This window comes from Oncorhynchus tshawytscha, linkage group LG15 (assembly GCF_018296145.1).
Source record: "Oncorhynchus tshawytscha isolate Ot180627B linkage group LG15, Otsh_v2.0, whole genome shotgun sequence".
In the NCBI taxonomy this organism is placed as follows: domain Eukaryota; kingdom Metazoa; phylum Chordata; class Actinopteri; order Salmoniformes; family Salmonidae; genus Oncorhynchus; species Oncorhynchus tshawytscha.
Window position 1 is genome coordinate 18,906,654 of NC_056443.1, and position 25,554 is coordinate 18,932,207.

General features: G+C 42.6%; 1 protein-coding gene across 2 annotated transcripts in view; it reads right to left on the bottom strand.

Moving 5' to 3' along the window:
* Nucleotides 1-305: 305 nt before the first annotated feature.
* LOC112214567 (astrocytic phosphoprotein PEA-15) overlaps nt 306-25,554 on the bottom strand; it is a 62,484-nt gene continuing 37,235 nt past the window's right edge. Inside the window, exons 1-4 of one of the 2 annotated variants that reach the window (XM_024373409.2) lie at nt 10,509-10,530; nt 10,170-10,344; nt 9,058-9,213; nt 306-8,897 (exon numbers count right to left, since the gene is read on the bottom strand). In XM_024373409.2, coding sequence (XP_024229177.1) covers nt 8,833-8,897; nt 9,058-9,213; nt 10,170-10,341 — 393 coding nt within the window. In that variant the 5' untranslated portion in view covers nt 10,342-10,344; nt 10,509-10,530 and the 3' untranslated portion in view covers nt 306-8,832. Of the gene's footprint in view, nt 8,898-9,057; nt 9,214-10,169; nt 10,345-10,508; nt 10,531-25,554 lie in introns of those variants that run through there. The other variant, XM_024373411.2, reaches the window with a different exon arrangement.

Here is a 25,554-nt window from a genome sequence, read left to right on the forward strand (position 1 = left end):
CTTTGGATGGGTGTATTAGTACACACAGTCACTACAAAAGATACAGGTGTCCTTCCTAATTCAGTTGCCGGAGAGGAAGGAAACTGCTCAGGAATTTCACCAATCTGCAACAGATTAGCCAACAACACCCACCACTTGAAGTGGCGGGAAACAAAAGAGAAAGTGGCGACATCTCCCACAAAAATCACGGACATTTGCTGGTTGATAATATCTGGTTGAAAGTTACTGAGGTATTAAACTGTATTGAATTGCTTGAAAATCTAGCCAATTGACTAGGAAAGAAAAGATCACTCAAGACAAATCAGTAGGTTAGCAAATATATTTTAATATATAATATAATATTTATAATAATTTTAGCACAATGACAAAATGGCATCATTTCAGTTTAGTCTCATGTAAATCAGGACAAAAGCCACATCTGTAGGTCGGTATTTATTTTAATACATATTGTAATACCTTATATTTTATTTATTTATTTGTTGCTGTCATAAATCCTTTTTTTTTTCTTGGTCCTGTAAAATAAGAATTCTAATAAAATCTAACAGCATATAGCCTATGGCATCCAGTGGGAGATATGATAACAATGCAAGGTGTGGATGCAGTTGTAATAGTTTGCTTTCCAGGCCGAGTACATTGCAGGCATTGAATTGAATCAACCAATGGTTCTGTGCTACGTCATCGAGTACGCAGTAGGGCATTAAATTGCTATCATATGATGTGGCTAGTTAATTGTTAAACACCTATCCAGTCGTGAGATCTGGAAGATGTCTGCTATCTAGTCGGTTTGGAATGCGGCCATCCTCTTTACCACATGGTGAGAACAGAGCTTCAAGACAAGCAACTCCTTCAGACTGATGCAACATCCTGTCATTTTGGTAAGATTGAGACCATTTCATTGGCTAATCAGAGGAAACCTGACCTTTGACCTGCATTTATCAAATGTTTTGTTACCACGGAGATGTTGTGGTTCCGTTATGCTTATGAGTACTACAGTATGCAAGGTACCGCAGGTTGACTAATACTTTTGAACTTACTCACTAAGAACATAGTGGCCTATTGTGTTGTGGCTCAGTGAAATCAGTCTCAGTCTGTGATGTCATATTTAAACAGGTTCATAAATACAACACTTTCCAACACCCAGATATGATATGCAGTGATCCATTAAGAAATACCTTCTCTTACTTTTCTTCACGTCTGAGGGTCAAAATTATGAATAGGGGGACATGATCATGTATTTAGATAGGCTACTTCTTGCCTGCTTTAAACCCCTGGTGGAATTCCGCCAGAAATCTAAAGTTCCTTCATGTTAAAATCAAACGGTTAGATGCCTATATCTAGGCTACATCCCAATGACCTATCCTTCCACCCAAAGTGTGCACTTGTACACTTCCCTTCGCTGCTTTGAAAGGAAATAGCTGTTATACGAAATATGGTGGAAACTCCCTCTAGCTAGCCCATACCTAGCTACATAGAATGCATTTACGTATGTGTGGGAAGTAGTGACCAGTGTACACTTCAGAAGAAAGGCGATATTATTAGGACATAGACCCTAGTCTATCCTTAACCAAGCACAGGAACGTCATGACTCGTGACCTTACGATGATGACCTCTACTCACGTTGACGGGACCACACCACTGCAGTTACGATGATTAACACTGACCAGCGCCATATATTTAGAGTTCGGCCAACTGTTAGAACGCATAGTGATTTCAAGTATTCCATTTATCCATTCATGATGAGCGTTTGGATTGTAATTGTAATTCTAGATGTTCAGTTAGATATAGCATTGTTTAAAATGTCAGAAATTCAATGAACTCAATATTGCCAATGTAATAATGGGGAGCTAACATGACTGCCATATGGAATATAAGTGCATTATAGAAACACAATGTCCAAACTCTCTAAATATATGGCCCCGACACCGACCTGAGGGGAGTTCAACAATGTTAGAATACCTAGTAATAATCTCAATTGAACAATAAACATTCAAAACTGTAACAGTGAAGCCGCAAATAGCCACTTTTTAAAAAGTTTAGACCCAAAACAGACTCTTATTATGTTTGCTGCACACTACCTTTTTAAGCTGTTAATGTTAGCAAACGTTTGCAGCTGGCACAAACCAAATGGAACGTGTTAGCTTCTGTTAGCAAACATTCGCATACGGTTCGCCTTGTTGAACTCACCTCTCGCAGAGCACCTTAAAACACGGCACAACAAATGCTGCTAGCTAGTCTCTACTGCAAAAACACACACTGAAAATGGCTTCTTACTGCCGCCAAAAACGGCCTTCAACTTCCGTCTAAAATAAAGAGTCTCCATCCCGATATCCACACTAGCATACATACTGCTGCATTCTAAATAGTACGCCAGTGTGGATTTCGGGACGTAGCCTCTGAGAGATTGTTCAGTACACATACTGTACACTTGTTTTTATTATTCTGTCATGTTAACAGCACATACAAGCATCAGGATTTGTCAAGTCTCCCATCCGCCTCCCTAGCGGTTTTGCAACTAAACTATAAAGTTGGCACTTTTACTATATGGTGTGAAAGCTTGCTTCTTGTGCATATTAATGTAAATGTTTATTTGAAAATTGTCACGTCACATTTTGCTATTTAGTGCTAGAAGGTTGAATAGTCATGCATTAAAAATGCATGGTCACAATTTCAATTGATTTTTGCTCTTTCACTCTATCTGTCACGCAATGAACGTGAAAATATATATGTTTGTCAATGTTGTTTCTGCTGTACAAATATCTTCCAACTTCAGACATTCAAAATCCCCAACCTCACTAACTTCTTGCCAAGCACACAAAACTCCACATAAAAATACTCAACACAACCTCTCTAGCCTACTGTACAGCATCATGTGTGAGTCCTGAAAACATTCAACACCTTAAAAGGATAAGTTTGTCATTTTGCTACTTAATGTCGAATGGTTCCTTACCCTGAACGTAGTCTATGAGCCAGGATAAACTGTAATGGATAAGGAACCATCAAACATTAAGTTGTAAAATAATGAACTTATTCTTTAAGACCTTTGTAATGTATAGTTCACCAGCCACTTCAAATCCAACTCAGGCCCCAAATTCAATCTACCTTAGATAAAGGAAATCACAATGCAGGTTCACATACTATGTTAACACTGTTGGAATTGTGAGCGGCTAACCAGTTGAAACCTGTTAAAACCGATAAACTTAGCAAGTTGTTAGTCTCAGGGAAATGATTTGATTTGCAATTAGTGTAATTTGGGCCTGGGTTTTCATCTACTGCTACACTGCACTGACTCCAAATTCATCCCTCCTCTACCTCTCTATCACAACTGCAAATCAACACTTTTTTTCCACAGCTAGAAAAAAAAAGAAAAGAAAATGAACAGGAATGGAACAAACTCTTCTGAGTGAGACTTTTCTACCCAGCGGCCTGCTTTCAGATAGTTACATTTCACGGCACAACAAACAAAAGCATCTCTATCAAAAACAAAGACAATAATCCAATAAAAACAACCACAATGAAAAACAACAACAAATGACGTGAAGAGATAATCACAATGGATATCCTGTTGCAATTTAGCAACTGTCTGGATAACAGTTTGTGTAGTTGGCGTGTGTGTTGTAAAATACATCCGACGATAAGAAGACAAATGAAATACAATAATAGAATACAATCAGTTTTTTTTTTGAAGGAAGGATGGTTATATCTCCTAACTTAATAAAAACAACGAAACCCCTAACTCCATATTTAAAGATAAAAACATGGATAGAGATACAGAGATTAAAATCTAAATTGAAGTGTGGTCTCTGATCAATCCTTACTTAATATCAGATAAGTGACACGTTTTTACCCCATTTAGTGAACATATCAGAATACTTCAAAAATACAAAAACAAACAATACATTGGCATAAAATAAATTAATCCATTACGAAACCAACATATTGATATAAATTCATCATATATATGTACAACCTAATCCCCCCCCAAAATTGAAAAGTAAACATAGGAAAATTAACTACTGTAAAATCCCTTCCATCATAACTTCAGTATGTTGAATGTAAACGAAGGGATAAAGGGAAAAGTCAAACTCCTGTAGCTTGAATAGTTTGAATTTGAATTGTAGTTTGATGAGCTCTCTATAACGGTTAGCTTTGTCTTACGTCTTAAAATGATCATTAATTTTAGGTCTATTGTATGTCTTGGTTATATTGTTACATATATATTTGTCATATAGGCTATGTTTATTTTTTACTTAGATTTGATTATTTTTCTAATACACATTTTTTTGCAGCATTCTTTTGTAACTTGATATGTAATTGGTACACGGAATTCCAAATTGACATCATTTGTGAGTGATATGTTGTTATTATTTGTGCCAATGGCCACATAAAAAGCACAGCGATGTCATACACGTGACTTCTAACCAATAAGAAATATATCAAACCCACACCGAGCGCCATGGGTTGGACCCTATTTAGAGTTTTACCATAGATATAGAAAACTCGAAAGATAGGCTGATTCATGGGGGGGGTCTGAGGAAGACAAAGGGTAAAAGGGGGGAGAGAGAGAAAAAGGGTATGAAAAGGGGTTTTCATTACACCTTTTCACAGGAAAAGGGGTTTGCATTCTTAGTAACGAATATGGCAACTTCCTCATCGCTTGAATGATTTTTCTGGGTGTGAGTTGGAATATAGAATTATGTATATACAGTAGCTGCAACCAAACAAACATGGATAACCAAATACATATGTGTTTAGACATGAGAATAATTTGAATGTTGTAAAGTGAAGGTTGATCCTTATTGGTATCTGGCCATTGATTTGTATTATGAGTGTTTGTGTGTGTATGTGTGTAAGGTTTATCCATTTCTCTACTGATATTCTACCACACAAATGCTAACATGACACAGTCCATGACCTATAATGGAGTTCTGACTTGAAAAAATGGTCACTTGTACACAAACACCGAGATTCACAATTCCCTACATACTGTAAGCATGAAAAAACAACAACAACAACACGCAAGACAAAAACAAACAAGAAAACACCTCCCTTGCGATCCTCATAAGAATCTACACCAAAGAATTGATCAAAAAAACTAAAAACAATTCCCCCCCCAAAGTTTTACAGTAAGGACAATTCCTATGTTTATCTCCAGAACTCTGTAAGTGGTTAGTGCGATAGTAGGCCTAAGAGGATCTACAATGGTCGTCTGATGCAAGCTCCCCAGCAAGACGAGCACCTACCTACCTACCTACCTACCCTGTCGACCAGCACCCACAGATCATAGCGGTTAAGTACAACTGAGTGCCGTTGCCTGCAATACTGTACTCCTTCTCCCTAGCAACAGATCCAGGATCAGGTTAACCCAACCCTGATTATAACCATACTTTAATGCTGCCCCTAGCAACATATCTCGGATCAAATAACACATTTCAGCACAGGGTTTGTTAGCAGCAGCCACCGCTAACAAATAAAGTTAAATGCATAGGATACAAATCAGTTCCAACACTACGATAAACGGCGAGCTTTACAAAAACAGATCACAAAATCTGCGATCGAAATAAAAGGCTTGGTCATTGGCACTGGGGGGAGGGAAAGAGGGAATGGGGGGAGAGGTGAGGGTAGGGGTTATAGGAGAGAAAAGTGTTTTTGTTTGTTTGTTTTTTTCAGAGAAAGTGGTGGCCATTGTGCTGTGACTATACAATTATAGAAAGGTCTGTGTGTAAGTCTTTCTGAGCTCTTAGGACATCAGAAAAGGTTCCATTTGGCTCAAGAAACCCCGGGAGCCTTAAGCTCACACACAGGTGATCACTGTCCCTGCCTAGACCCTTTAGTTTAGCAGACATCTACACGGACCACTCGCGAAGTGCTCAGCAAACTTACAATATAGTCCACTTCTTTACGCGTGAGACTGAACTTGATGTGTGCGCCAGTGGAGGTTGCTGAGGGGAGGACGGCTCATGATAATGTCTGGAACGGAGTATAATGGAGTCAACGTGTTTGATGCCATTCCATTTACTCCAATCTGGCCATTTTTATGAGTCGTCCTCCCTTCAGCAAGTCTCCACTGGTGTGCGGGTGCAACCACACTTCAACACATACATTTTCACATTTGACACATTAGTTGTCACATACACCAATTCTGCTAAGGCTTCTTCGCAGGGATGAAACACAGTGTAAATATACGTAAATGAGTAATTATTTCATTTGAATCAACAGTCTTGATTTTTTATTTTTATTGATGTACAATGGCTGAGACAGCTCAAAATGTGTTAGGGATTAGGGATGAGATTATTCAGAGTGCAGTTGACTGTTGTGTGTTTATTGATGACTCATGCAGTATTTGGGCATTTCACAAAGGCGATTATGAGCAATTGACTGTATATCATTGATTTATATATTCTACTTTGTTTTCATGATATTGAGCCTGTTTTTTTTCTTTCTGCCATTTTGTTCTTTCCTTACATTTCCTTTCAGAAGCAGTCGTCTTCCCTGCTCTGTGATTGGTCAGTTGTTTTACGTCCTGAAAAACTATTCGGCTGGAATTCCGAGTGGCATTGTCTGAGCAGAAAGACAAATGTTTCTATATTTTGAAGATGGGACGACAAACGGAAAGTTGCCCACACCGACATTGCTTTCCTCTTACCGAAACATTTTGACTTACGTCGGTCCTTTTCTGTGATTTTGATACAGAACGTTCATGTAGATTGTTCTAAAACCATTATTGTGTCAACTGTAATAGCCTATACATTATGTTGATTCCTACTTAGGAAAGTTTGCCCTGTCCCTGTTTCGTTTTGTCGGCTGCTGACTCTCACTCCATCTCCCCACTGTTTGCGCACAGAGGAGGAAGAAATGCATTCGGAGAAGCACAATCATATGTTGCTCAAAAGGCTATCGCGAGAAAAACAAGCAACTACTGTTATTTTAGTTACAGAGAGGAGAGTCACAGCTTTCTGTGAGTATATCATGTACCTCTTAACAATGAGTTCACGGCCCTACTTTACAACCGCAGTAGGCTGTAGTAAGTATGGTTTTGATGCACCCGCGTAGCGGAGCCGAGTGCGCCATTTGCAGTGAATAGGCTTTACATCAAGTAGCCTAGTCTAGCGCTGGAAAGGTTTTTGTAGAACATTAGCCTGCATTTACTGATAGATTAATCAATTAGCCTCCATGGTTAAGTTCCCACTTCCTCAGGTGGTGAATAATAGTTTATACGCCAATATGCACATAGATATCGGCAAATTCTCTGAAGAGCCAATAATCTATCGGATAATTCTGGATCCTATTTTGACAGGTTGCACATCAAAATATCCATCCTGCATTTCCTTGATATGTTAGATGAAATAGCTTACTTTTTTAATCATAGGCTACCATCTCAGGTGTCTGACTTGGCACTGGAGAAAATTGTCTAGAGGCCCTGCCACTAAAGTAAAGTAACTGTCCAATAAACATTTTTGTTGCTGTTGTTATCGAGTAAAATAGTTACGTTTATAGGTAAACCTTATTGTAAAAGCGTATGATAAAACATATACAAAAATATTATATTGATCAACACCACATGAAGCACTATATTAACTATATAAAAAAAACATTTAAATATATTTTATAAGGATATAAAATATATTGTTCACTTTTTTTCACATCATATAGTTCATATACTGCTTCATAAAGTGTTTTAAGTTGATCAATATAATAATTTTGTATACGTTTTTACAATAAGGTATCTTTTTATAATAAGATTTCGCAGCAAAGGAGCATTAAATCTCTGTGTAAAATCGCAATGAGGGTAAATAAGTGTGACTGTTTAAGCGATAACATTTGATTAACGTTGAATTACCGAATACATAAACTTAATATCATAACCTTTTCTTCTTCGATAATTCCATGCTATGGCTGGTCTAAAGGCAAATATTGGCTTTTTTTTTTAAGACTATCTAACAAAATACTTTTTAAAATCCAATGATCTGATGTCATCCGAGTTTTGAATAAAGGGAATATGACACCTGTATTATAGGCGTCTTCTTGCTCAACTCTGATAAAGCAATGCATAATGCTAAGTTCTAACTTCCACTTAAGTCACATTTTCACTTAGTATCCCAATGCATGACTAAGTGAACATTGGACTGAAGTTAGGATTTGCCCCTTAGTGATATAGCAATTCAAGTGCACTGCAAGATTGACTGAATAATATGTTTGCACATCTACAGTATGTAACTAATGACAACAGGTTCATTCTAATGACCCAACACAGGAGATGTAACTACTGGATCTGATATAATGGTGCTTTTCCTGCAACATCTAGGTCGAACTGGAACGGTTCACTCACTCACTCACTCACTCACTCACTCACTCACTCACTCACTCACTCACTCACTCACTCACACTCACACTCACACACACACACACACACACACACACACACACACACACACACACACACACACACACACACACACACACACACACACACACGTACACACACACACACGTACACACGTTTTCTCAAAACAGTGTTACAGGAACACAAACTAACCCACACTTCTTTTAACAAAGAGGGCTAGGATTTTAGCTTTGGCTCTGTCTTTCTTTCTTTCTCTTTTTTGTTCTCTCCATCTTTCTCTCATCTTGAGCTCGTCTCCTCCTCCTCCTTCAGTCAGGGAAGAGGCGATCGCGGCAGACGTGGCAGCAAAGCATCGTGGCGATCTGATTGGTTAATTGGAGAGGGGCTGCTAGTCTCTGTGTCATGTGGTGTCTGTTAGTAGAACGGGGGTGAGGGGGGTCGAGATGGTTGGAGTGCCAGGGGTCAAAGTGCAAAGGTCAGGGGTGATGACCTCACACTTTTTTAGGGGGAGGGGCCAACTTGATGATCTCGTCTTCAGAGGGTTGGCGAATGATATCTGAGGAGAGAGAAAGAGAAAGAAAAAAGGGTCTCAGTAAAAGTTGAATGTTTTTTGGCAGAGGGAATGCGTGTGTGCTTGGTGTCACACACACACACACACACACACACACACACACACACACACACACACGCACACACACATACACACGCACACACACCTTTGTATTTCTTGGCAGAGGGGATGCGTGTGAGCTTGGTGTCGATCTCGTCGTCCTCAGAGATCTTGAGTACGGTGGTGCGATACTCAATGACCCGGGTCAGCAGGTCTGGTCGTCGTGAGATCTCAAAGATGTGCTCGATGTACGACAGGTTATCTATAAAAAGGGCAACATCGGGTGATATTTTTGAGGTGCAAAACAGCAAAGACCTGTGCAAGAATACTATTTGTAATATGAAAGGGATTCAATTTGAAGCGTTATAAGATCTTCGCTCGTTTGCGCCATGAAACAACCCTCCATCCCTCCCTCTCCTCCGTCCCCTTCCTCTCTCTCTCTGCGTCTCTCACACTGTGCCAGTTTGTCATTCTTCTCCTGGTCACTCTCCACTCCTAGAGCCCTATGAAAATCGGTGTTGTGGAGAACGTTGACGGAATCCCATTGAAACGGAATTCAACCATGTTCCAAAATGTATTGACCTTAGTAGGAAATCAACTACATGTATTGAACTTGTTTGAAAATGTATGAATTCACCCAAGTAAATCATAAGACATGAACAAAATGCATCAGTGGTTCGTAGTTTCCTGCAACTTCCCGAAAGGGCACAGGAACGCCGAAGTCTGTGTGCATGTGTGCGGTGCACTCATATACTTTGTGTAGCCGCTAGCGATGATGATGCTAATGATAACATCTTCTGGTAGAGATGAAAAGGTTTCCCAAAAAACCTTCTCAATTAAACTACAATTTAGCCTTATGCCTATCTGGCAGAATGATATCAGGATTATTTGCATCAATCCTGTGGCCATTTGTTTAGCAAACTCTGCAATCATGTGAACACTACAGAAGCTTTACTAACAAAACAACGGTCTCTGGCTGGTGTGCACATGAATTAAAGGGTAACTACACCCCAAAATCTAAATTCCTTCGATTTCCTGGTGTGGTTTAAGCATTGTTGTGGAGTTAAACTAAACGGAATCAGGCAAAAAATACAACAGATTTTATAGGGCCCTACACTCCCCTCCATCTCTCCCTCCCTCCCTCCCTTCCTCCTCCTCCTCCTCCCTTCCTTTCCCAAATGTTGATCTGGGAAACCTGGAAAATTCTCCCTCTCTCACCCTGTGCCAGCTTTTCGTTTTTCTCCAGGTAGTTGAACCACTCCTTGGAGGAGGTGATTGTGTTGCTCTGGTCCTCTGTGATGTCCTCCTTGCAGGCTGACTTGAGTTGGTCCAAGTCCTCGTTGGTGATGTTCTCAGACAGGTCACTGAGCAAAGAGCTGTACTCCGACATGGTCTGAGGGAGGGAGGAGAAGGGAGGGCAGGAAGGCAAAGAGAGAAGAGAGAGAGAGCTGTTAGCTAATTTTGAAACAGTGAACCTTAAACACATACTTTGCATCAAAGCATGAGCGTGTGGCTATATTTCTTTAGTGTGTAAATCTTCTTTTCTCTAGACATTACCCCTAACCACTGTCCTACAGCCAGTTGTATTTCCAACTCCCTTAAGCTTTGGGTTGTGTAATCTGAGCCTACATCTGTGGTTCGGGGAAACATCTCTCTAGAGAGGGAGCGAGAGAGAAAATGAGAGAAAGAGAGTGAGATAGATAGAGAGAGAGAGAGGGGGAAAGAGAGAGCGAGATAGATATGTAGATAGAGAGAGAGAGAAATAGAAATATGAGAGAGAATGGGAGATAGAGAATAGAAGAGTAAGATAAATGGGGGGCACAGAGTCAGTCCTTCTATTCTATTGGATCTCTCCGGTAAAGTCAGGCAACTCTGTAGATGGGAGGCTGGAACGTGGCTATACTTACTACTAAGCCACACAAACATCAATACACATCAATACACTGTATGCGTCCGTGACTGTTAATATGACAATATTTAGCTGTTGAGTGACACTGTGGTGCCGATGTGACAATGCACCTGATGAGATTAGCCTCTTTGTGAAAGAGTGTATTTGATGTGGGTGATCGAGTTTTGAGTAGCAGTGTGACAGTAACTGAGAGTTTTTCAAGTGTTTCCTGTGTGTGAGTGTGTGTGTGTACTGTATGTGTTGTGTGTGTGCTCTTGTACAATGGCATCTACCTACAATAAAACTGCACACTGCACACACATACAGCTGTCTTGCCTTGAAAAGGAGAAGAAGAATTATTGGTGGATCTCTCCGAACGCGACTTGTGTGTGTGTGTGTGTGTGTGTGCATATGTGTATCAGAGGAGGCTGGTGAGCGGAGCTATAGGAGGACGGGCCCATTGTAATGGCTGGACTGGAATAAATGGAACGGTATCAAACACATCAAACATATGGAAACCAGCGGTTTGACTCCGTTCCATCAATTCCATTCCAGCCATTACAATGAGCCCTTCCTCCTACAGCTCCTCCCACCAGCTCCTCTGATGTGTATGTATGATTAACAAGGCTCAGGCATGACCTAAATACTAGAAGTGCCATACTCTCTTCTACCAGGAGAGGGCAGTGATCCATATACAGACCCAATGGTGTGTGTGTGTGCGCGCATCAGCGTCCTGACAGACACTGTTATGCGGTCAGTTTGTGTCATTTTCCCTTAAATGATGAAGGTTATGATAGGGTGTGGGTGAAATGAACCTAGATCTGTGACTAAGGGAGAGCAATATAACAACAGTGTGTTTTACTGCCCCCCCCGCACCCCATCCCTCCAGCCACACATAGTCATTACCTCAAATGTCACATTCATCTCCCCTCAATTCAAAGCAGTTTTTAGTCAATAAAGAGAGAGTGTTGCGTGGGAGAATACACTCCTAGCCCTGGGTGAATGGAAAATGGAATGCAGTGCAGGTGTGTGTGTGTGTGTGTGTGTTTGTTCAGATGAGTGTGAGTGGGTGCGTCAATCTGTCTGTCCTCTCTGCCTTTCCCTGTAACCCTAAAGGGTCTCTCTATTGCAACCCAATAAACCAGCCCTGCTTTTGTGTGTGTGGAGAAATACAACACGAGACAGATTATCTATTCTATTACTTTCTAGTCTATTTCTCTCCCCCTTATCTCTCTCTTTTTCTCCCCATCTCACTCGCTGTCTCTACTCTCCATCTCTCTTTCTCTCAATGCCTCCTACCTCCCTCTCCCTCTTTCTTAACCCCCCCTCGTTCTCTAGGACGAGGCTGACACTGCTTCCACACATAGTAGGGCCACTGTCTCCCTCACATTCTCATGAACACAAACATGCTTTTGTCTGCTGCTCTCTGTCTCTCTCCCTCCACCCCTCCCTCTATCCCAGTGTGTGGAGGGTGAAGGTGGGAGAGAACGTCTGCTGGTATCTTCTGTCTCTCAACCTCCCTCTCTCTCTCTCTCTCTCTCACTCCCTCCACCCCTCTATCCCAGTGTAAGGAGGGTGGAAGAACGCCAGCCTAGCCCAGGCAGCCCCTCTCCCTCGTGAGTAAACTCCAAATCTACCCCCTGGCAGCCATCTGGCCTAGCCCCAAGCAAAACGGGTTCCAACAGTATTCAAAGTCATTTCAAATACTTTATATGTGCTTCATTGAGCTTAACTGGCTTCATGGACCAAGAGAATAGTCTCAAATCTGTAATCCCCACCCATCTGACACTAGGCAGGCAAGAGCAAAGTTATTGGAGTTTTGGAAAAGATTCTAAATAGTATTTGAACCCAGTTCTGGCTGCTCTAGAGCCGAGCACACCATATAGACTGTTCCTTTGACTAAAGAGCAATGCCACTGTGCTATTATCCACCTCGCCAACAAGACCTACTGTTCTCACACATACAGTTGAAGTCGGATGTTTACATACACCTTAGCCAATTACATTTAAACTCAGTTTTTCACAATTCCTGACATTTAATCCGAGTAACAATTCCCTGTCTTAGGTCAGTTAAGATCACCACTTTATTTTAAGAATGTGAAATGTCAGAATAATAGTAGAGATAATGATTTATTTCAGATTTTATTTCTTTCATCACATTCTCAGTGGGTCAGATGTTTACATACACTCATTAGTATTACATACATACATTAGTATGTATGTGGCGTCTATGTATTACATACATACATTAGTATTTGGTAGCATTGCCTTTAAATTGTTTAACTTTGGTCAAACGTTTTGGGTAGCCTTCCACCAGCTTCCCATAATAAGTTGGGTGAATTTTGGCCCATTCCTCCTGACAGAGCTGGTGTAACTGTCAGGTTTGTCGGCCTCCTTGCTCGCACACGCTTTTTCAGTTCTGCCCACAAATTTTCTATAGGATTGAGGTTAGGGCTTTGTGACGGCCACTCCAATACCTTGACTTTGTTGTCCTAAAGCCATTTTTCCACACCTTTGGAAGTATGCTTGGGGTCATTGTCCATTTGGAAGACCCATTTGCGACCAAGCTTTAACTTCCTGACTGATGTCTTGAGATGTTGCTTCAATATATCCACATCATTTTCCACCCTCATGATGCCATCTATTTTGTGAAGTGCACCAATCCCTCGTGCAGCAAAGCACCCTCACAACATGATGCATGGTGCAGCAAAGCACCCTCACAACCCCGTGCTTCACGGTTGGGATGGTGTTCTTTGGCTTGCAAGTCTCCCCCTTTTTCCTCCAAACATAAAGATGGTCATTATGGCTGAACAGTTCTATTTTTGTTTCATCAGACCAGAGGACATTTCTCCAAAAAGTACGATCTTTGTCCCTATGTGCAGTTGCAAACCGTAGTCTGGCTTTTTTATGGCGGTTTTGGAGCAGTGGCTTCTTCCTTGCGGAGCGGCCTTTCAGGTTATGTCGATATAGGACTCGTTTTACTGTGGATATAGATACGTTTGTACTGGTTTCCTCCAGCATCTTCACAAGGTCCTTTGCTGTTGTTCTGGGATTGATTTGCACATTTCGCACCAAAGTGTGGTTCATCTCTAGGAGACAGAACACGTCTCCTTCCTGAGCGGTATGACGGCTGCATGGTCTCATGGTGTTTATACTTGCGTACTATTGTTTGTGCGTGGTACCTTCATGCGTTTGGAAATTGCTCCCAAGGATGAACCAGACGTGTGGAGGTCTAGAATTTTTTTTCTGAGGTCTTGGCTGATTTCTTTTGATTTTCCCATCATGTCAAGCAAAGAGGCACTGAGTTTGAAGGTAGGCCTTGAAATACATCCACGGGTACACCTCCAATTGACTCAAATGATTAGCCTATCAGAAGCTTCTAAAGCCATGACATAATTTTCTGGAATTTTCCAAGCTGTTTAAAGGCACAATCAACTTAGTGTATGTAAACTTCTGATCCACTGGAATTGTGATACAGTGAATTATAAGTGAAATAATCTGTCTGTAAACAGTTGTTGGAAAAATTACATGTGTCATGCACAAAGTAGATGTCCTAACTGACTTGCCAAAACTATAGTTTGTTAACAAGAAATGTGTGGAGTTGTTGAAAACTATTTTTAATGACTACAACCTAAGTGTATGTAAACTTCCGACTTCAACTGTACATGTGTGCAAACACACAGGCAGGCACGCAGACACACGCTGTCAAGCACACACACACATACACACACACACACATACAATTGTCATCGAGCTGAAGGATACAGCGGCCAAACTATGAGGGTAAAAACATGCCTCACACGCCTATTGAGCCATATTTCTCACTGTGAGCCATGCAAGAGGGGGTAAAGTGAGAGCGATTGAGTATTCTCCTCTCTCGGTCCCCCGTTCTCTTTCTCTCTGACTCCCCTCCCCCTCACTTTCCCTTTCTTTCGCTCTCTCTCTCTAGCACCATCCCTCTATTCCAATAGCTACTCGACCTTTGGATGCCTATTTTCTATTGCTGGGTGAGTGAGGGGTGTGCTCGTCAAATAGAACTAAGGGACCTGTATGGTTCATTTGTGTGTGTGAATTTGTGTGTGTGTGTCTGAGTGGGGGGCCCGTCACTGTCTGGCTAAACAGGCGGCACCATACACACCGACACAGACACTACACTGTTGTAAGAATAATCACCAACCTCCCCTTTATTGCCCACACACACATGCACACACACACCACTACTACTACCACCACTACCCAAACTCCATTCACTCTTCACACTGCTGAAGTTGCCATGGAGACCAGGCCCTGCTTTGTCTTTCAGCCCGGAGACTGTTTCCTAGCGACCAGGGAAAGTTCCACTCTACCCCAGAAGCTCCTGGTGCGAGAGAAGGAAAAAGAGAGAGAGCGAGAAAGGGCTAGCGGGATAGAGAGACAGAGAAAGAGTAGAGTGTTGAGCTTTTGAATGTGACAACATGGTGCCAATGTGACAATGTCTGACTAATGTCAACACAGACTAACACACAGGCTCACTGTTTGACAGCTCCATGACAAATATATTTTTTTACTTAAACCGCACCTGTCAGGACCCGGTTACAAACCCGGGTCTCCGGTGTGAGAAACAGTCACTTAGCAAACTGAGCCACTAATAGTGGGCAGAACCCAGAAGATGAGGCAGACACAGCAGTACTGGAGACAGTGTTTTAATCAAGTAGAAGGAAAGTTCAGGCAAAAATATAAATCCACAACGTCAAAAGTCATTCCAGGAGAACAAAGGTAATCCTCCAAGTCAAAAAGGTAAATCCACAAGGTGGTAGGTACAGCAGAAAAAAGCCTCAAAAGATAATCAAAAATAAATAAACAAGAACAAAAACAGAGTACCACCACAAGAGAGTCCAACTGGAGCAACACATGTTCACAGCATCACTGGGGCTGGGTGCTAACATTCACACACAGAGCAAAGAACTGAGGAAAACTAAGGGTTTAAATACAATCAAGGGAAATGAGGCACAGGTGCAAATGAGGCACAGAGGGATGAGGCACTGGGGGAACCATGTGCTTCAAAGCTTGACCAGGCTAAAATGCGATCTTTACATGTAACCATGACAACCACGTTACAGTGAGCTGCAAAAATCACAAAAATGACAGGGATTTAGGAAGGGAATAAAATACCTCCATTTCTCTCTCTCGCTCGCTCTCTCTACCGCTATCTCTCCCTCTCAATCGACCTGTGTTATCTCCTTTTGTCTAATCTGCCTCTCTCTCTCACGCTCTCTTTACTCCCGCTTCCTCTGTTATGTGTTGCTCTCTGTCTGCCTCTCTCTCCCCCTTACACTATTTTGCCCCTATTTTGTTTCACAGGGCATGATGACATGGCTCCCTCCCTCCCTCCGTCCTCCCATCTCACTTTCAGTATCTCTATGCCTGCTTTGTTGTCTGTCGTTCTCTTGAATCTCTCACTCACTATTAAACCTCACTTCTCCGGTAACTTTTCGAAACTCAATCCCTCCATGCCAGCCCCACTTTTCCTCTCGACTACAGTGTTACAGTCACCTCGTAAAAATGATTGGCACCCTTGATAAAGATGAGTAAAAAAATACTGTCTCAAATAGATAATATAAATTCTGAGCTATATTGTATGCTCAAAAAACCTGGACAGTTCTATTATGGTATACTAATCAAATTGTTTAGAGAAAGAGATTTTGTTGAACAAGTAATCCTTTTTTATCTCAAAATGTTAGGTGTCAAAATGATTGGCACCGCTGGTTTCAATGCTTTGTGAAACCTCCCTTTGCTAGGATAATGGCACTTAGACTTTTGACAGTATATAATGTTTTTGAGATTGGAGAACACACTGGGAGGAATCTTAGACCATTCCGCCATACAGAATATTTCCAGATCCTTGATATCCTTCAGTGTACACATATGGACTGCCCTCTTCAATTCAAACCACAGGTTTTCAATGGGTTCACGTCCGGAGACTGGCATGGCCATTTTCAAAATGTTTTTGTTGTTGTTGTCAAATCACCATTTCTTTGTGGATTTTAATGTGTGCTTGGAGTCATTGTCCTGCTGGAAGATCCACCTGAGGCCAAGTTTCAGCCTCCAAGCAGAGGCAACCAGGTTTTCGGCTGAAATGTCCTGGTAATGGGTAAAGTTCATGATGCCATTGACCTTAACAAGTGCCCCAGGACCGATGCAAGCAAAACAGTCCCATAACATCAATGATTCATCACCATATGTTATAGTAGTTATGAGGTCCTTTTCTGCATATGCATTGTCCTTTAAATGCCAAAACCCACCGCTGGTTTGCGTGGCCATAGAGCCCTATTTTTTGTCTCATCTGACCATAGCACCGGTTTCAATCCAAGTGCCAATGCCGCTTCGCAAACTCCAGGTGTTTACATTTGTTGTTGTGCTTAACAGGCTTTTTCCCCCTAGCAACTCTTCCAAAGAGCCTATTGGCATGGGGGTGGCGTCTAATTGTAGTTTTGGAATCTTGGTGACCCCAAGATGCCACCAAGTTCTGTTATTCTCCAACTGTGGCCCTTGAATTTTTATTTGCCTCCCGAACCATCTTCCTCAGTATATGTGGGACAAGATACAAATGCGTCCTCTACCAGGCAAGTTTACCACAGTTCCAGTGGTTTTAAACATCTTAATTACTGCCCTAATTGCAGTATTCTTTTTTTGTTGACGTTGAATTTTTTTTATTTTTACCCATTGCCTGATTTATGAAAATCCACAACCATTTGTCTCTTTTCGTTTCCTTGCCTTTCACAATGGTGATGGTAGACAAATGGATTTTTACATGCGTATTACCTCATTTTATATCCCAGTGAAACAGGAAGCCATGGAAGGCAACAATACAGTTCCTTAAAGCGGCAATCAGCAATAGAAACAATAATTAAGCATCCTTCCCACCACATTTCAGTAAAAAGCTGAGGAATGGGGCTGGAAAAATGTAACCACTCTCAAATAAATGTTACAGAGCTATGGGTGCAAGGACTGACCATCCAGGATATTACAATTATAAGTTTAACCATGTCAGGCTATGTATATATATATATATATTTTTTTTTATACACTTACTTTATTTACAAACATTTTAGTAAAACAAGCTTATAAAGTGCATTTGGAAAGTACAACAATCTACACACAATATCCCAGAATGACAAAGCAAAAACAGTTTTGACATTTTGGCACATTTATTAAATCTAAAAAACAGAAATACTTTATTTACAGACCCTTTGCTATGAGACTCAAAATTGAGCTGAGGTGCATCCTGTTTCTATTGATCATGTTGAGATGTTTCTACACATTTTTTGCAAATTTATAAAAAATAAAAAACGGAAATATCACATTTACATAAGTATTCAGATCCTTTACTCGGTCTTCTTGGGTATGACGCTACAAGCTTGGCACACCTGTATTTGGGGATTTTCTCCAATTCTTCTCTGTACATCCTCTGTCAGGTTAGATTGGGATCGTCGCTGCACAGCTTTTTATAGGTCTCTCCTGAGATGTTCAAGTCCGGGCTCTGGCTGGGCCACTCAAGGACATTCAGAGACTTGTTCCGAAGTCACTCCTGCGTTGTCTAGGATGTGTGCTTAGGGTCGTTGTCCTGTTGGAAGGTGAAGCACTCTGGAGCAGGTTTTCATCAAGATTCTCTCTGTACTTTGCTCTGTTCAACTTTACTTTGATCCTGACTACTCTCCCATCCCCACAGCATGATGCTGCCATCACCATGCTTCACCGTAGCGGTGCCTGGTTTCCTCCAGACGTGACACTTGGCATTCATGCCAAAGAGTTCAATCTTGGTTTCATCAGACCAGAAAATCTTGTAGTCTGAGAATCCTTTAGCTGCCCTTTGGCAAACTCCAAGCAAGCTACCAAGCGGACTACAGGTGCCTTTTACTGAGGAGTGGCTTCAGTCTGGACAATCTACCATGAAGACCTGATTGGTGGAGTCCTGCAGAGATGGTTGTCTTCTGAAAGGTTCTACCACCTCCACAGAGGAACACTTGAGCTCTGTCAGAGTGATCATCAGGTTCTTGGTCGCCTCCCTGACCAAGGCCCTTCTCCCCCGATTGCTCAGTTTGGCTGTGCGGCCAGCTCTAGGAAGAGTCTTGGTGGTTCCAAATGTCTTCCATTTAAGAATGATGGAGGCCACTGTGTTCTTGGGGACCTTCAATGCTGCAGAAATGTTTTGGTACCCTTCCCCAGATCTGTGCCTCGACACAATCTTGTCTCAGCGCTCTACGGACAATTCCTTCAACCTCATGGCTTGGTTTTTGCACTGACATGCACTGTCAACTGTCGGACCTTATATAGACAGGTGTGTGCCTTTCCAAATCATGTCCAATCAATTGAATTTACCACAGGTGGACTCCAATCAAGTTGTAGAAACAGCTCAAGGATGATCAATGGAAACAGGATGCACCTGAGCTCAATTTCGAGTCTCATAGCAAAGGGTCTGAATACTAAAAACCTGTTTTAGTTTTGCCATTATTCAGGTATTGTGTGTAGATTTATGAGGAAAAACATGTATTTAATCAATTTTAGAATAAGGTTGTAATGTAACAAAATGTGGAAAAAGTCCAGGGCTGAATACTTTCCAAATGCGCTGTATTTTGGGTTCTGATTAGGTACGACAGTTGAACTAAACTCATGAGGAATTTATAAATTATATTCTTCAAGAATCATTGGGTACATATCATCAATTTATACGTCCAAAAATCGATGTAGCAACTGCTGATTGCCCCTTTAAGCTGAGATGAAAAAGTTAACCATTAATGCAGATTGGATTTTGTTTGATTTTATCGATAAGAATCTTTAGAGGTGCCCATCATTTTGACACCTATCTTTTTAAGATGCAAAATGATGACTTGTTAAACAAAATCTCTTTCTCTGGCCAATTATGTTTGTATAAAATGATATAATTTTCCATATTTTCTGAGCTTACAATATAGCTCAGTATTTGTATGATTTATTTTATACAGTCATGTTCGCTGATGTTTATGAAGGGTGTCAATCATTTTGGAGGTGACTGTAAACTGTCATGTCTTGTGACGCTACCCAAAACAAACACCCACCCCAAAACAAAGACAGGACACAGGAAACGACAGGGGACATCAAGCCTCTCTGCACGGTGTCACAGCACATCTCTGTTCTGTGTTGATGCACCCTGGTGATCCCTGCTGGGCTAACGTCTAACAGACCTACTCCGTCCAAACTACTATGCACCGGACTTGTGGTCAGCTTAAATTAAAATAAGACTATTATTTGGTTATACTACTGTATATTTGGTGTTGGTTTCTGTCAAATCTGATGAATGATTCTTGATTCATGAGTAATTCCTAACTTAGTCTCGGTGTCTAATTCAAATTCATCAGCGGTTTGAGTTGACTTGGGAATCAATTGGGCCATTGCATCCAACTTGGAATTTAAAAAATAACAATACATTATGTCTGAAACTAACAGCGATGCAATATTTCACTGGCTAAGTCTGTCTGTTCTCTGTTCTACAACAATACGGTGTAGCTCTTTCATGCAGTCAAAATACCTAGTGGCCTCATGGGTGGAATGTTATTAATATTTTTCATAATTTCATCATTATTTATTTGTTTACGGTTTTTTATGTCAAAATGTTGTTATACTGGTAGTGTTATACCCAAGAAGATTTGAGGCTGTAATCGCTGCCAAAGGTGCTTCAACAAAGTACTGAGTAAAGGGTCTGAATATTTATGTAAATGTGATATCAGTTTGTGTAGATTGAGGTGGGAAAAAACAAGTTAATCCATTTTAGAATAAGCATGTAACGTAACAAATTGTGGAAAATATCATGTGGTCTGAATACTTTCCGAAAGCACTGTACACCGTCATGTAACACTGGTCATTTTAATAATGTTTACATACCTTTTAACCCACTTTATATGTATATAATGTATTCTAGTCCAGGCCTATCCTATTTAACTATCCTATGTATTGCACTAAATACAGTACTAGTCAAAAGTTTGGACACCTAGTCATTCCAGGGTTTCTCTTTACTTTTACTATTTTCTACATTGTAGAATAATAGTGAATACATCAAAACTATGAAATAACACATATGGAATCATGTAGTAACCAAAAAAGTGTTAAGAAAATCTAAATATAATTTATATTTGAGATTCTTCAAAGTAGCCACCCTTTGCCTTGAGGACAGCTTTGCACACTATTGACATTCTCTCAGCTTCAACTGGAAAGCTTCTGATGAAGGTGATGCTAAGCTAGAGGACTGTTTCGCTAGCACAGACTGAAATGTTCAGGGATTCATTGGATAACATTGAGGAGTTTACCACATCAGTCACCGGCTTCATTAATAAGTGCATCAATGATGTTGTCCCTACAGTGACCGTACGTACATATCCCAACCAGAAGGCATGGATTGCAACAGTTAAAGGGTTGTGTCATACTGCGGCACACCTTGCGTGCTGCCGCAGCATTCTGTGGCACGTCATTTAATTGTCAGCCATTTTTTTCTGTTACTTCAAGTTATTGCTAGTTTGACCACCAGAGGGCATCCTTGAGAAGCATTTGATAGTATTCCGTATTGGCATTACCAGATAATTTAAAACCTTTTTTGTAATAACATAGTATTTGGGAGTGATTTTAAGAAATTTGGCTCAATTAATTTGATTAATATTATGGTGTTTCTATTCAGAGAAAAACGAAACCCTCTGGGTTTCCGTTAGGATGGAATGGAAAATATGGCGCTGTACAACGTGACGTTGGGAGTAGGCTACAGGATTGGAGGATTCTAAATTGTTTGCCTTCATTAGACAACTTTGTTCCAATATTTCTGTAAATCAGTGATATTTCTTCCCATAGTAATTCGTTATGGATCCATAACTAAATCAACATGGAGTATTTTTATCATTATTTTATTAACAAAATGTGTTTATTTGTTTTATTAGGCTACTGTGCAGTCTACAATACATACTGTAGTAAAACAGGTGGAGGTGGAGTTCCAGAGCTCACATGTGTGCCTGGCATGGATTGGGACTCCATCTCGTTCCTCGCCCTTTTCAATGCGTCATTCTACACCTGACTCTCCGCCAATGCCGCCTGACTCTCCGCTAATGAGTAGTGACTCTTCGCCAAAACCGCCTGGCTCTGGACCAATGCATCAGCTGTCGCCCGTATCTTTGCCCCCAGAGAATGTTTCTCTTCCTGATGGTCTGCCTTCAATGACTCAATCTCGGTCTTCAAAGTTTGAATCTCACCCATGAGCACCTTCATCAGATGAGCAGAATGGTACCGCCCTGAACCCTCTTCGATTACAGTGGCCTACGATAAAAACGGTAGATCAATTAAAAATTAAAAGTGACTCCAACACACAAATGCTGTGTATACATTTTAAGAATTTAGCTTAACTAACCGCTTTCTTGGCAAACATCTGTTTTTTACGGTGTGGCCTGTTGTCCAGCCCTTTGTCCACTGAACTACACGTATGGTTGTCGGCATGGTCGTAAGCTCTGCAAAAACACGTTCACGTTTTTAGTACACAATTCTCTATTTTATTACACAGTATGCCTACACATTGATATACCTTCTTTCTTTAAAAAAAATAAAAACGCTCTGAAACCAAAATACCTTTAGATTTGGTAATCCTGTCAGCTCCGGCTCATTTTCAAGTCCTCTGGTGGTTACAGTCCTAACCCTGGAACGGGTAGCACCATAGAAAGAAGCTGGCTTTGTAACGGTTCTCTTGGGGTGAAGTAGAGGCGGACCAAAACGTAGCGTGATTATATTGATTCATGTTTAATAAACAAAGATAAACAGTACAAAACAATAAACGTGGAAAACCAAAAACAGCCCTGTCTGGTGCAAAACACAGAGACAGGAACAATCACCCGCAAACACACAGTGAAACCCAGGCTACCTAAGTATGATTCTCAATCAGAGACAACTAATGACACTTACCTCTGATTGAGAACCATACTAGGCCGAAACATAGAAATACCCCAAAACATAGAAAAACAAACATAGACTGCCCACCCAACTCACGCCCTGACCATACTAAATAAATACAAAACAAAGGAAATAAAGGTCAGAACGTGACAGTACCCCCCCCCCCAAAGGTGCGGACTCCGGCCGTAAAACCTTAACCTATAGGGGAGGGTCTGGGTGGGCGTCTGTCCGCGGTGGCGGCTCTGGCGCGGGACGCGGACCCCACTTCACCATTGTCTTAGTCCGCCTCATTGTCCGCCTCCGTGGCTTCCTAACCATGGCAACTCTTCTCAATGGACAGAGGGGAGGCAGCTCGGGACAGAGGGGCGGCAGCTTGGGACAGAGTGGCGGCAGCTCGGGACCGAGGGGCGGAAGCTCTTGGCTGAGGGGCAGCGGCTCTGGGCTGAGGGGCTCTGGGCTGAGGGGCTCTGGCGGCTCTGGGCTGAGGGGCTCTGGCGGCCCCTGGCTGACTGGCGGCCCCTGGCTGACTGGCGGCACTGGCGGCCCCTGGCTGACTGGCGGCACTGGCGGCCCCTGGCGGCCCCTGGCTGACTGGCGGCACTGGTGGCCCCTGGCTGACTGGCGGCCCCTGGCTGACTGGCGGCCCCTGGCAGACTGGCGGCACTGGCGGCGCCGGGCAGACGGGTGGCTCAGGCGGCGCCGGGCAGACGGGTAGCTCAGGCGGCGCCGGCAGACTGGCGGCCCGGCGCTGGGCAGACTGGGCTCAGGCGGCGCTGGGCAGACTGGCGGCACAGGCGGCGCTGGGCAGACGGGTGGCTCAGGCGGCGCTGGGCAGACGGGTGGCTCAGGCGGCGCTGGGCAGATGGGGAGCTGGCTCAGACGGAAGCTCCAGCAATGCTGGAGAGGGGCTGGCTGGACTGAGGCTCTGGCGCTGGACTGAGGGGCGGGAGCTCTGGTAGCGCCCGAACAGGCGGGAGACTGGCTGCGCTGGAGAGGAGGAAGGGTCTGGCAGCGCTGGAGAAGCGGGAGACTCCGACAGCGCTGGAGAGGAAGGCTCCGGCAGCGCTGGACAGGCGGGAGAGGATGAACCGGAGAGACAGCCTGGTGCGGGGGGCTGCCACCGGAGGGCTGGTGCGTGGAGGTGGTGACGGATAGACCGGACCGTGCAGACGCACTGGAGCTCTTGAGCACCGAGCCTGCCCAACCTTACCCGGTTCAATGGTCCCGGTCGCCCTGCCAGTGCGGCGAGGTGGAATAGCCCGCACTGGGCTATGCAGGCGAACCGGGGACACCGTGCGCAAGGCTGGTGCCATGTAAGCCGGCCCAAGGAGACGCACTGGAGACCAGATGCGTAGAGCCGGCTTCATGGCACTTGGCTCGATGCCCACTCTAGCCCGGCCGATACGCGGAGCTGGAATGTACCGCACCGGGCTATGCACCCGCACTGGGGACACCGTGCGCTTCACAGCATAACACGGTGCCTGCCTGGTCTCTCCAGCCCCCCGGTAAGCACAGGAAGTTGGCGCAGGTCTCCTACCTGGCTTCACCACACTTCCTGTGTGCCCTGTGTGAAATTTTTGGGGCTGACTCTCGGGCTTTCATCCACCCCGCCGTGCTGCCTCCTCATACCAGCGCCTCTCCGCCTTCGCCGCCTCCAGCTCTTCTTTGGGGCGGCGATATTCTCCAGGCTGTGCCCAGGGTCCTTTACCATCCAACTCATCCTCCCATGTCCATTCCTCTTTTCGCTGCTGTTGCTGTTGCCCGTTACCACGCCGCTTGGTCCTGTTGTGGTGGGTGATTCTGTAACGGTTCTCTTGGGGTGAAGTAGAGGCGGACCAAAACGCAGCGTGATTATATTGATTCATGTTTAATAAACAAAGATAAACACGAACACTACAAAACAATAAACGTGGAAAACCAAAAACAGCCCTGTCTGGTGCAAAACACAGAGACAGGAACAAGCACCCACAAACACACAGTGAAACCCAGGCTACCTAAGTATGATTCTCAATCAGAGACAACTAATGACACCTGCCTCTGATTGAGAACCATACAAGGCCGAAACATAGAAATACCCCAAAACATAGAAAAACAAACATAGACTGCCCACCCAACTCACGCGCTGACCATACTAAATAAATACAAAACAAAGGAAATAAAGGTCAGAACGTGACAGGCTTGATGAAAACGATGTCCATTTCGTCTCTTTGGTCGCAATGTCATTTCTTTTAGAATAACAGCTCGTTTTTGAATGGTAACTGGTTTAAGGGTTTTGGGCGGGGTGAGGTAAGGAGGAAACATCACTCTAATTACAGTCAGAAGACAGTTGAAGAAACTTGCGTGGACTTATGGAAAGGCAAGGTAAGAAATGTTTTATATATATATATATATATATATATATTTTTTTTTAAATGATCAGAACATTAACCATGTGTGTTCGCTTGTTTTGTAGTGTTCTGTAGTTTCGACCCAATGATTTGTCTGACAAAACAAAGAACTTTGCGTCCTGCAAGCCAGGGCATGGATCAAAGCTGGCGAGACATTCGATAATGTCATCTTCACAGACTAATCAACCGTGGCCGTTGAGCAATTTGCTCAAAATTGCTACAGAAAAAAAGGAAGATCAAGGAAGCCGAGTCCCAAGCATCAGCTCAAACTCAATGTGTGGGTGGCAATTTCTCGCCAGGGACCAGGCCCATATTTGATTTTTGATGGTAAGTTTGGCTATTTACAAAGCAAAAGGTACATCAAATATTGTAGCCTACACCTCACGGACTGTTAT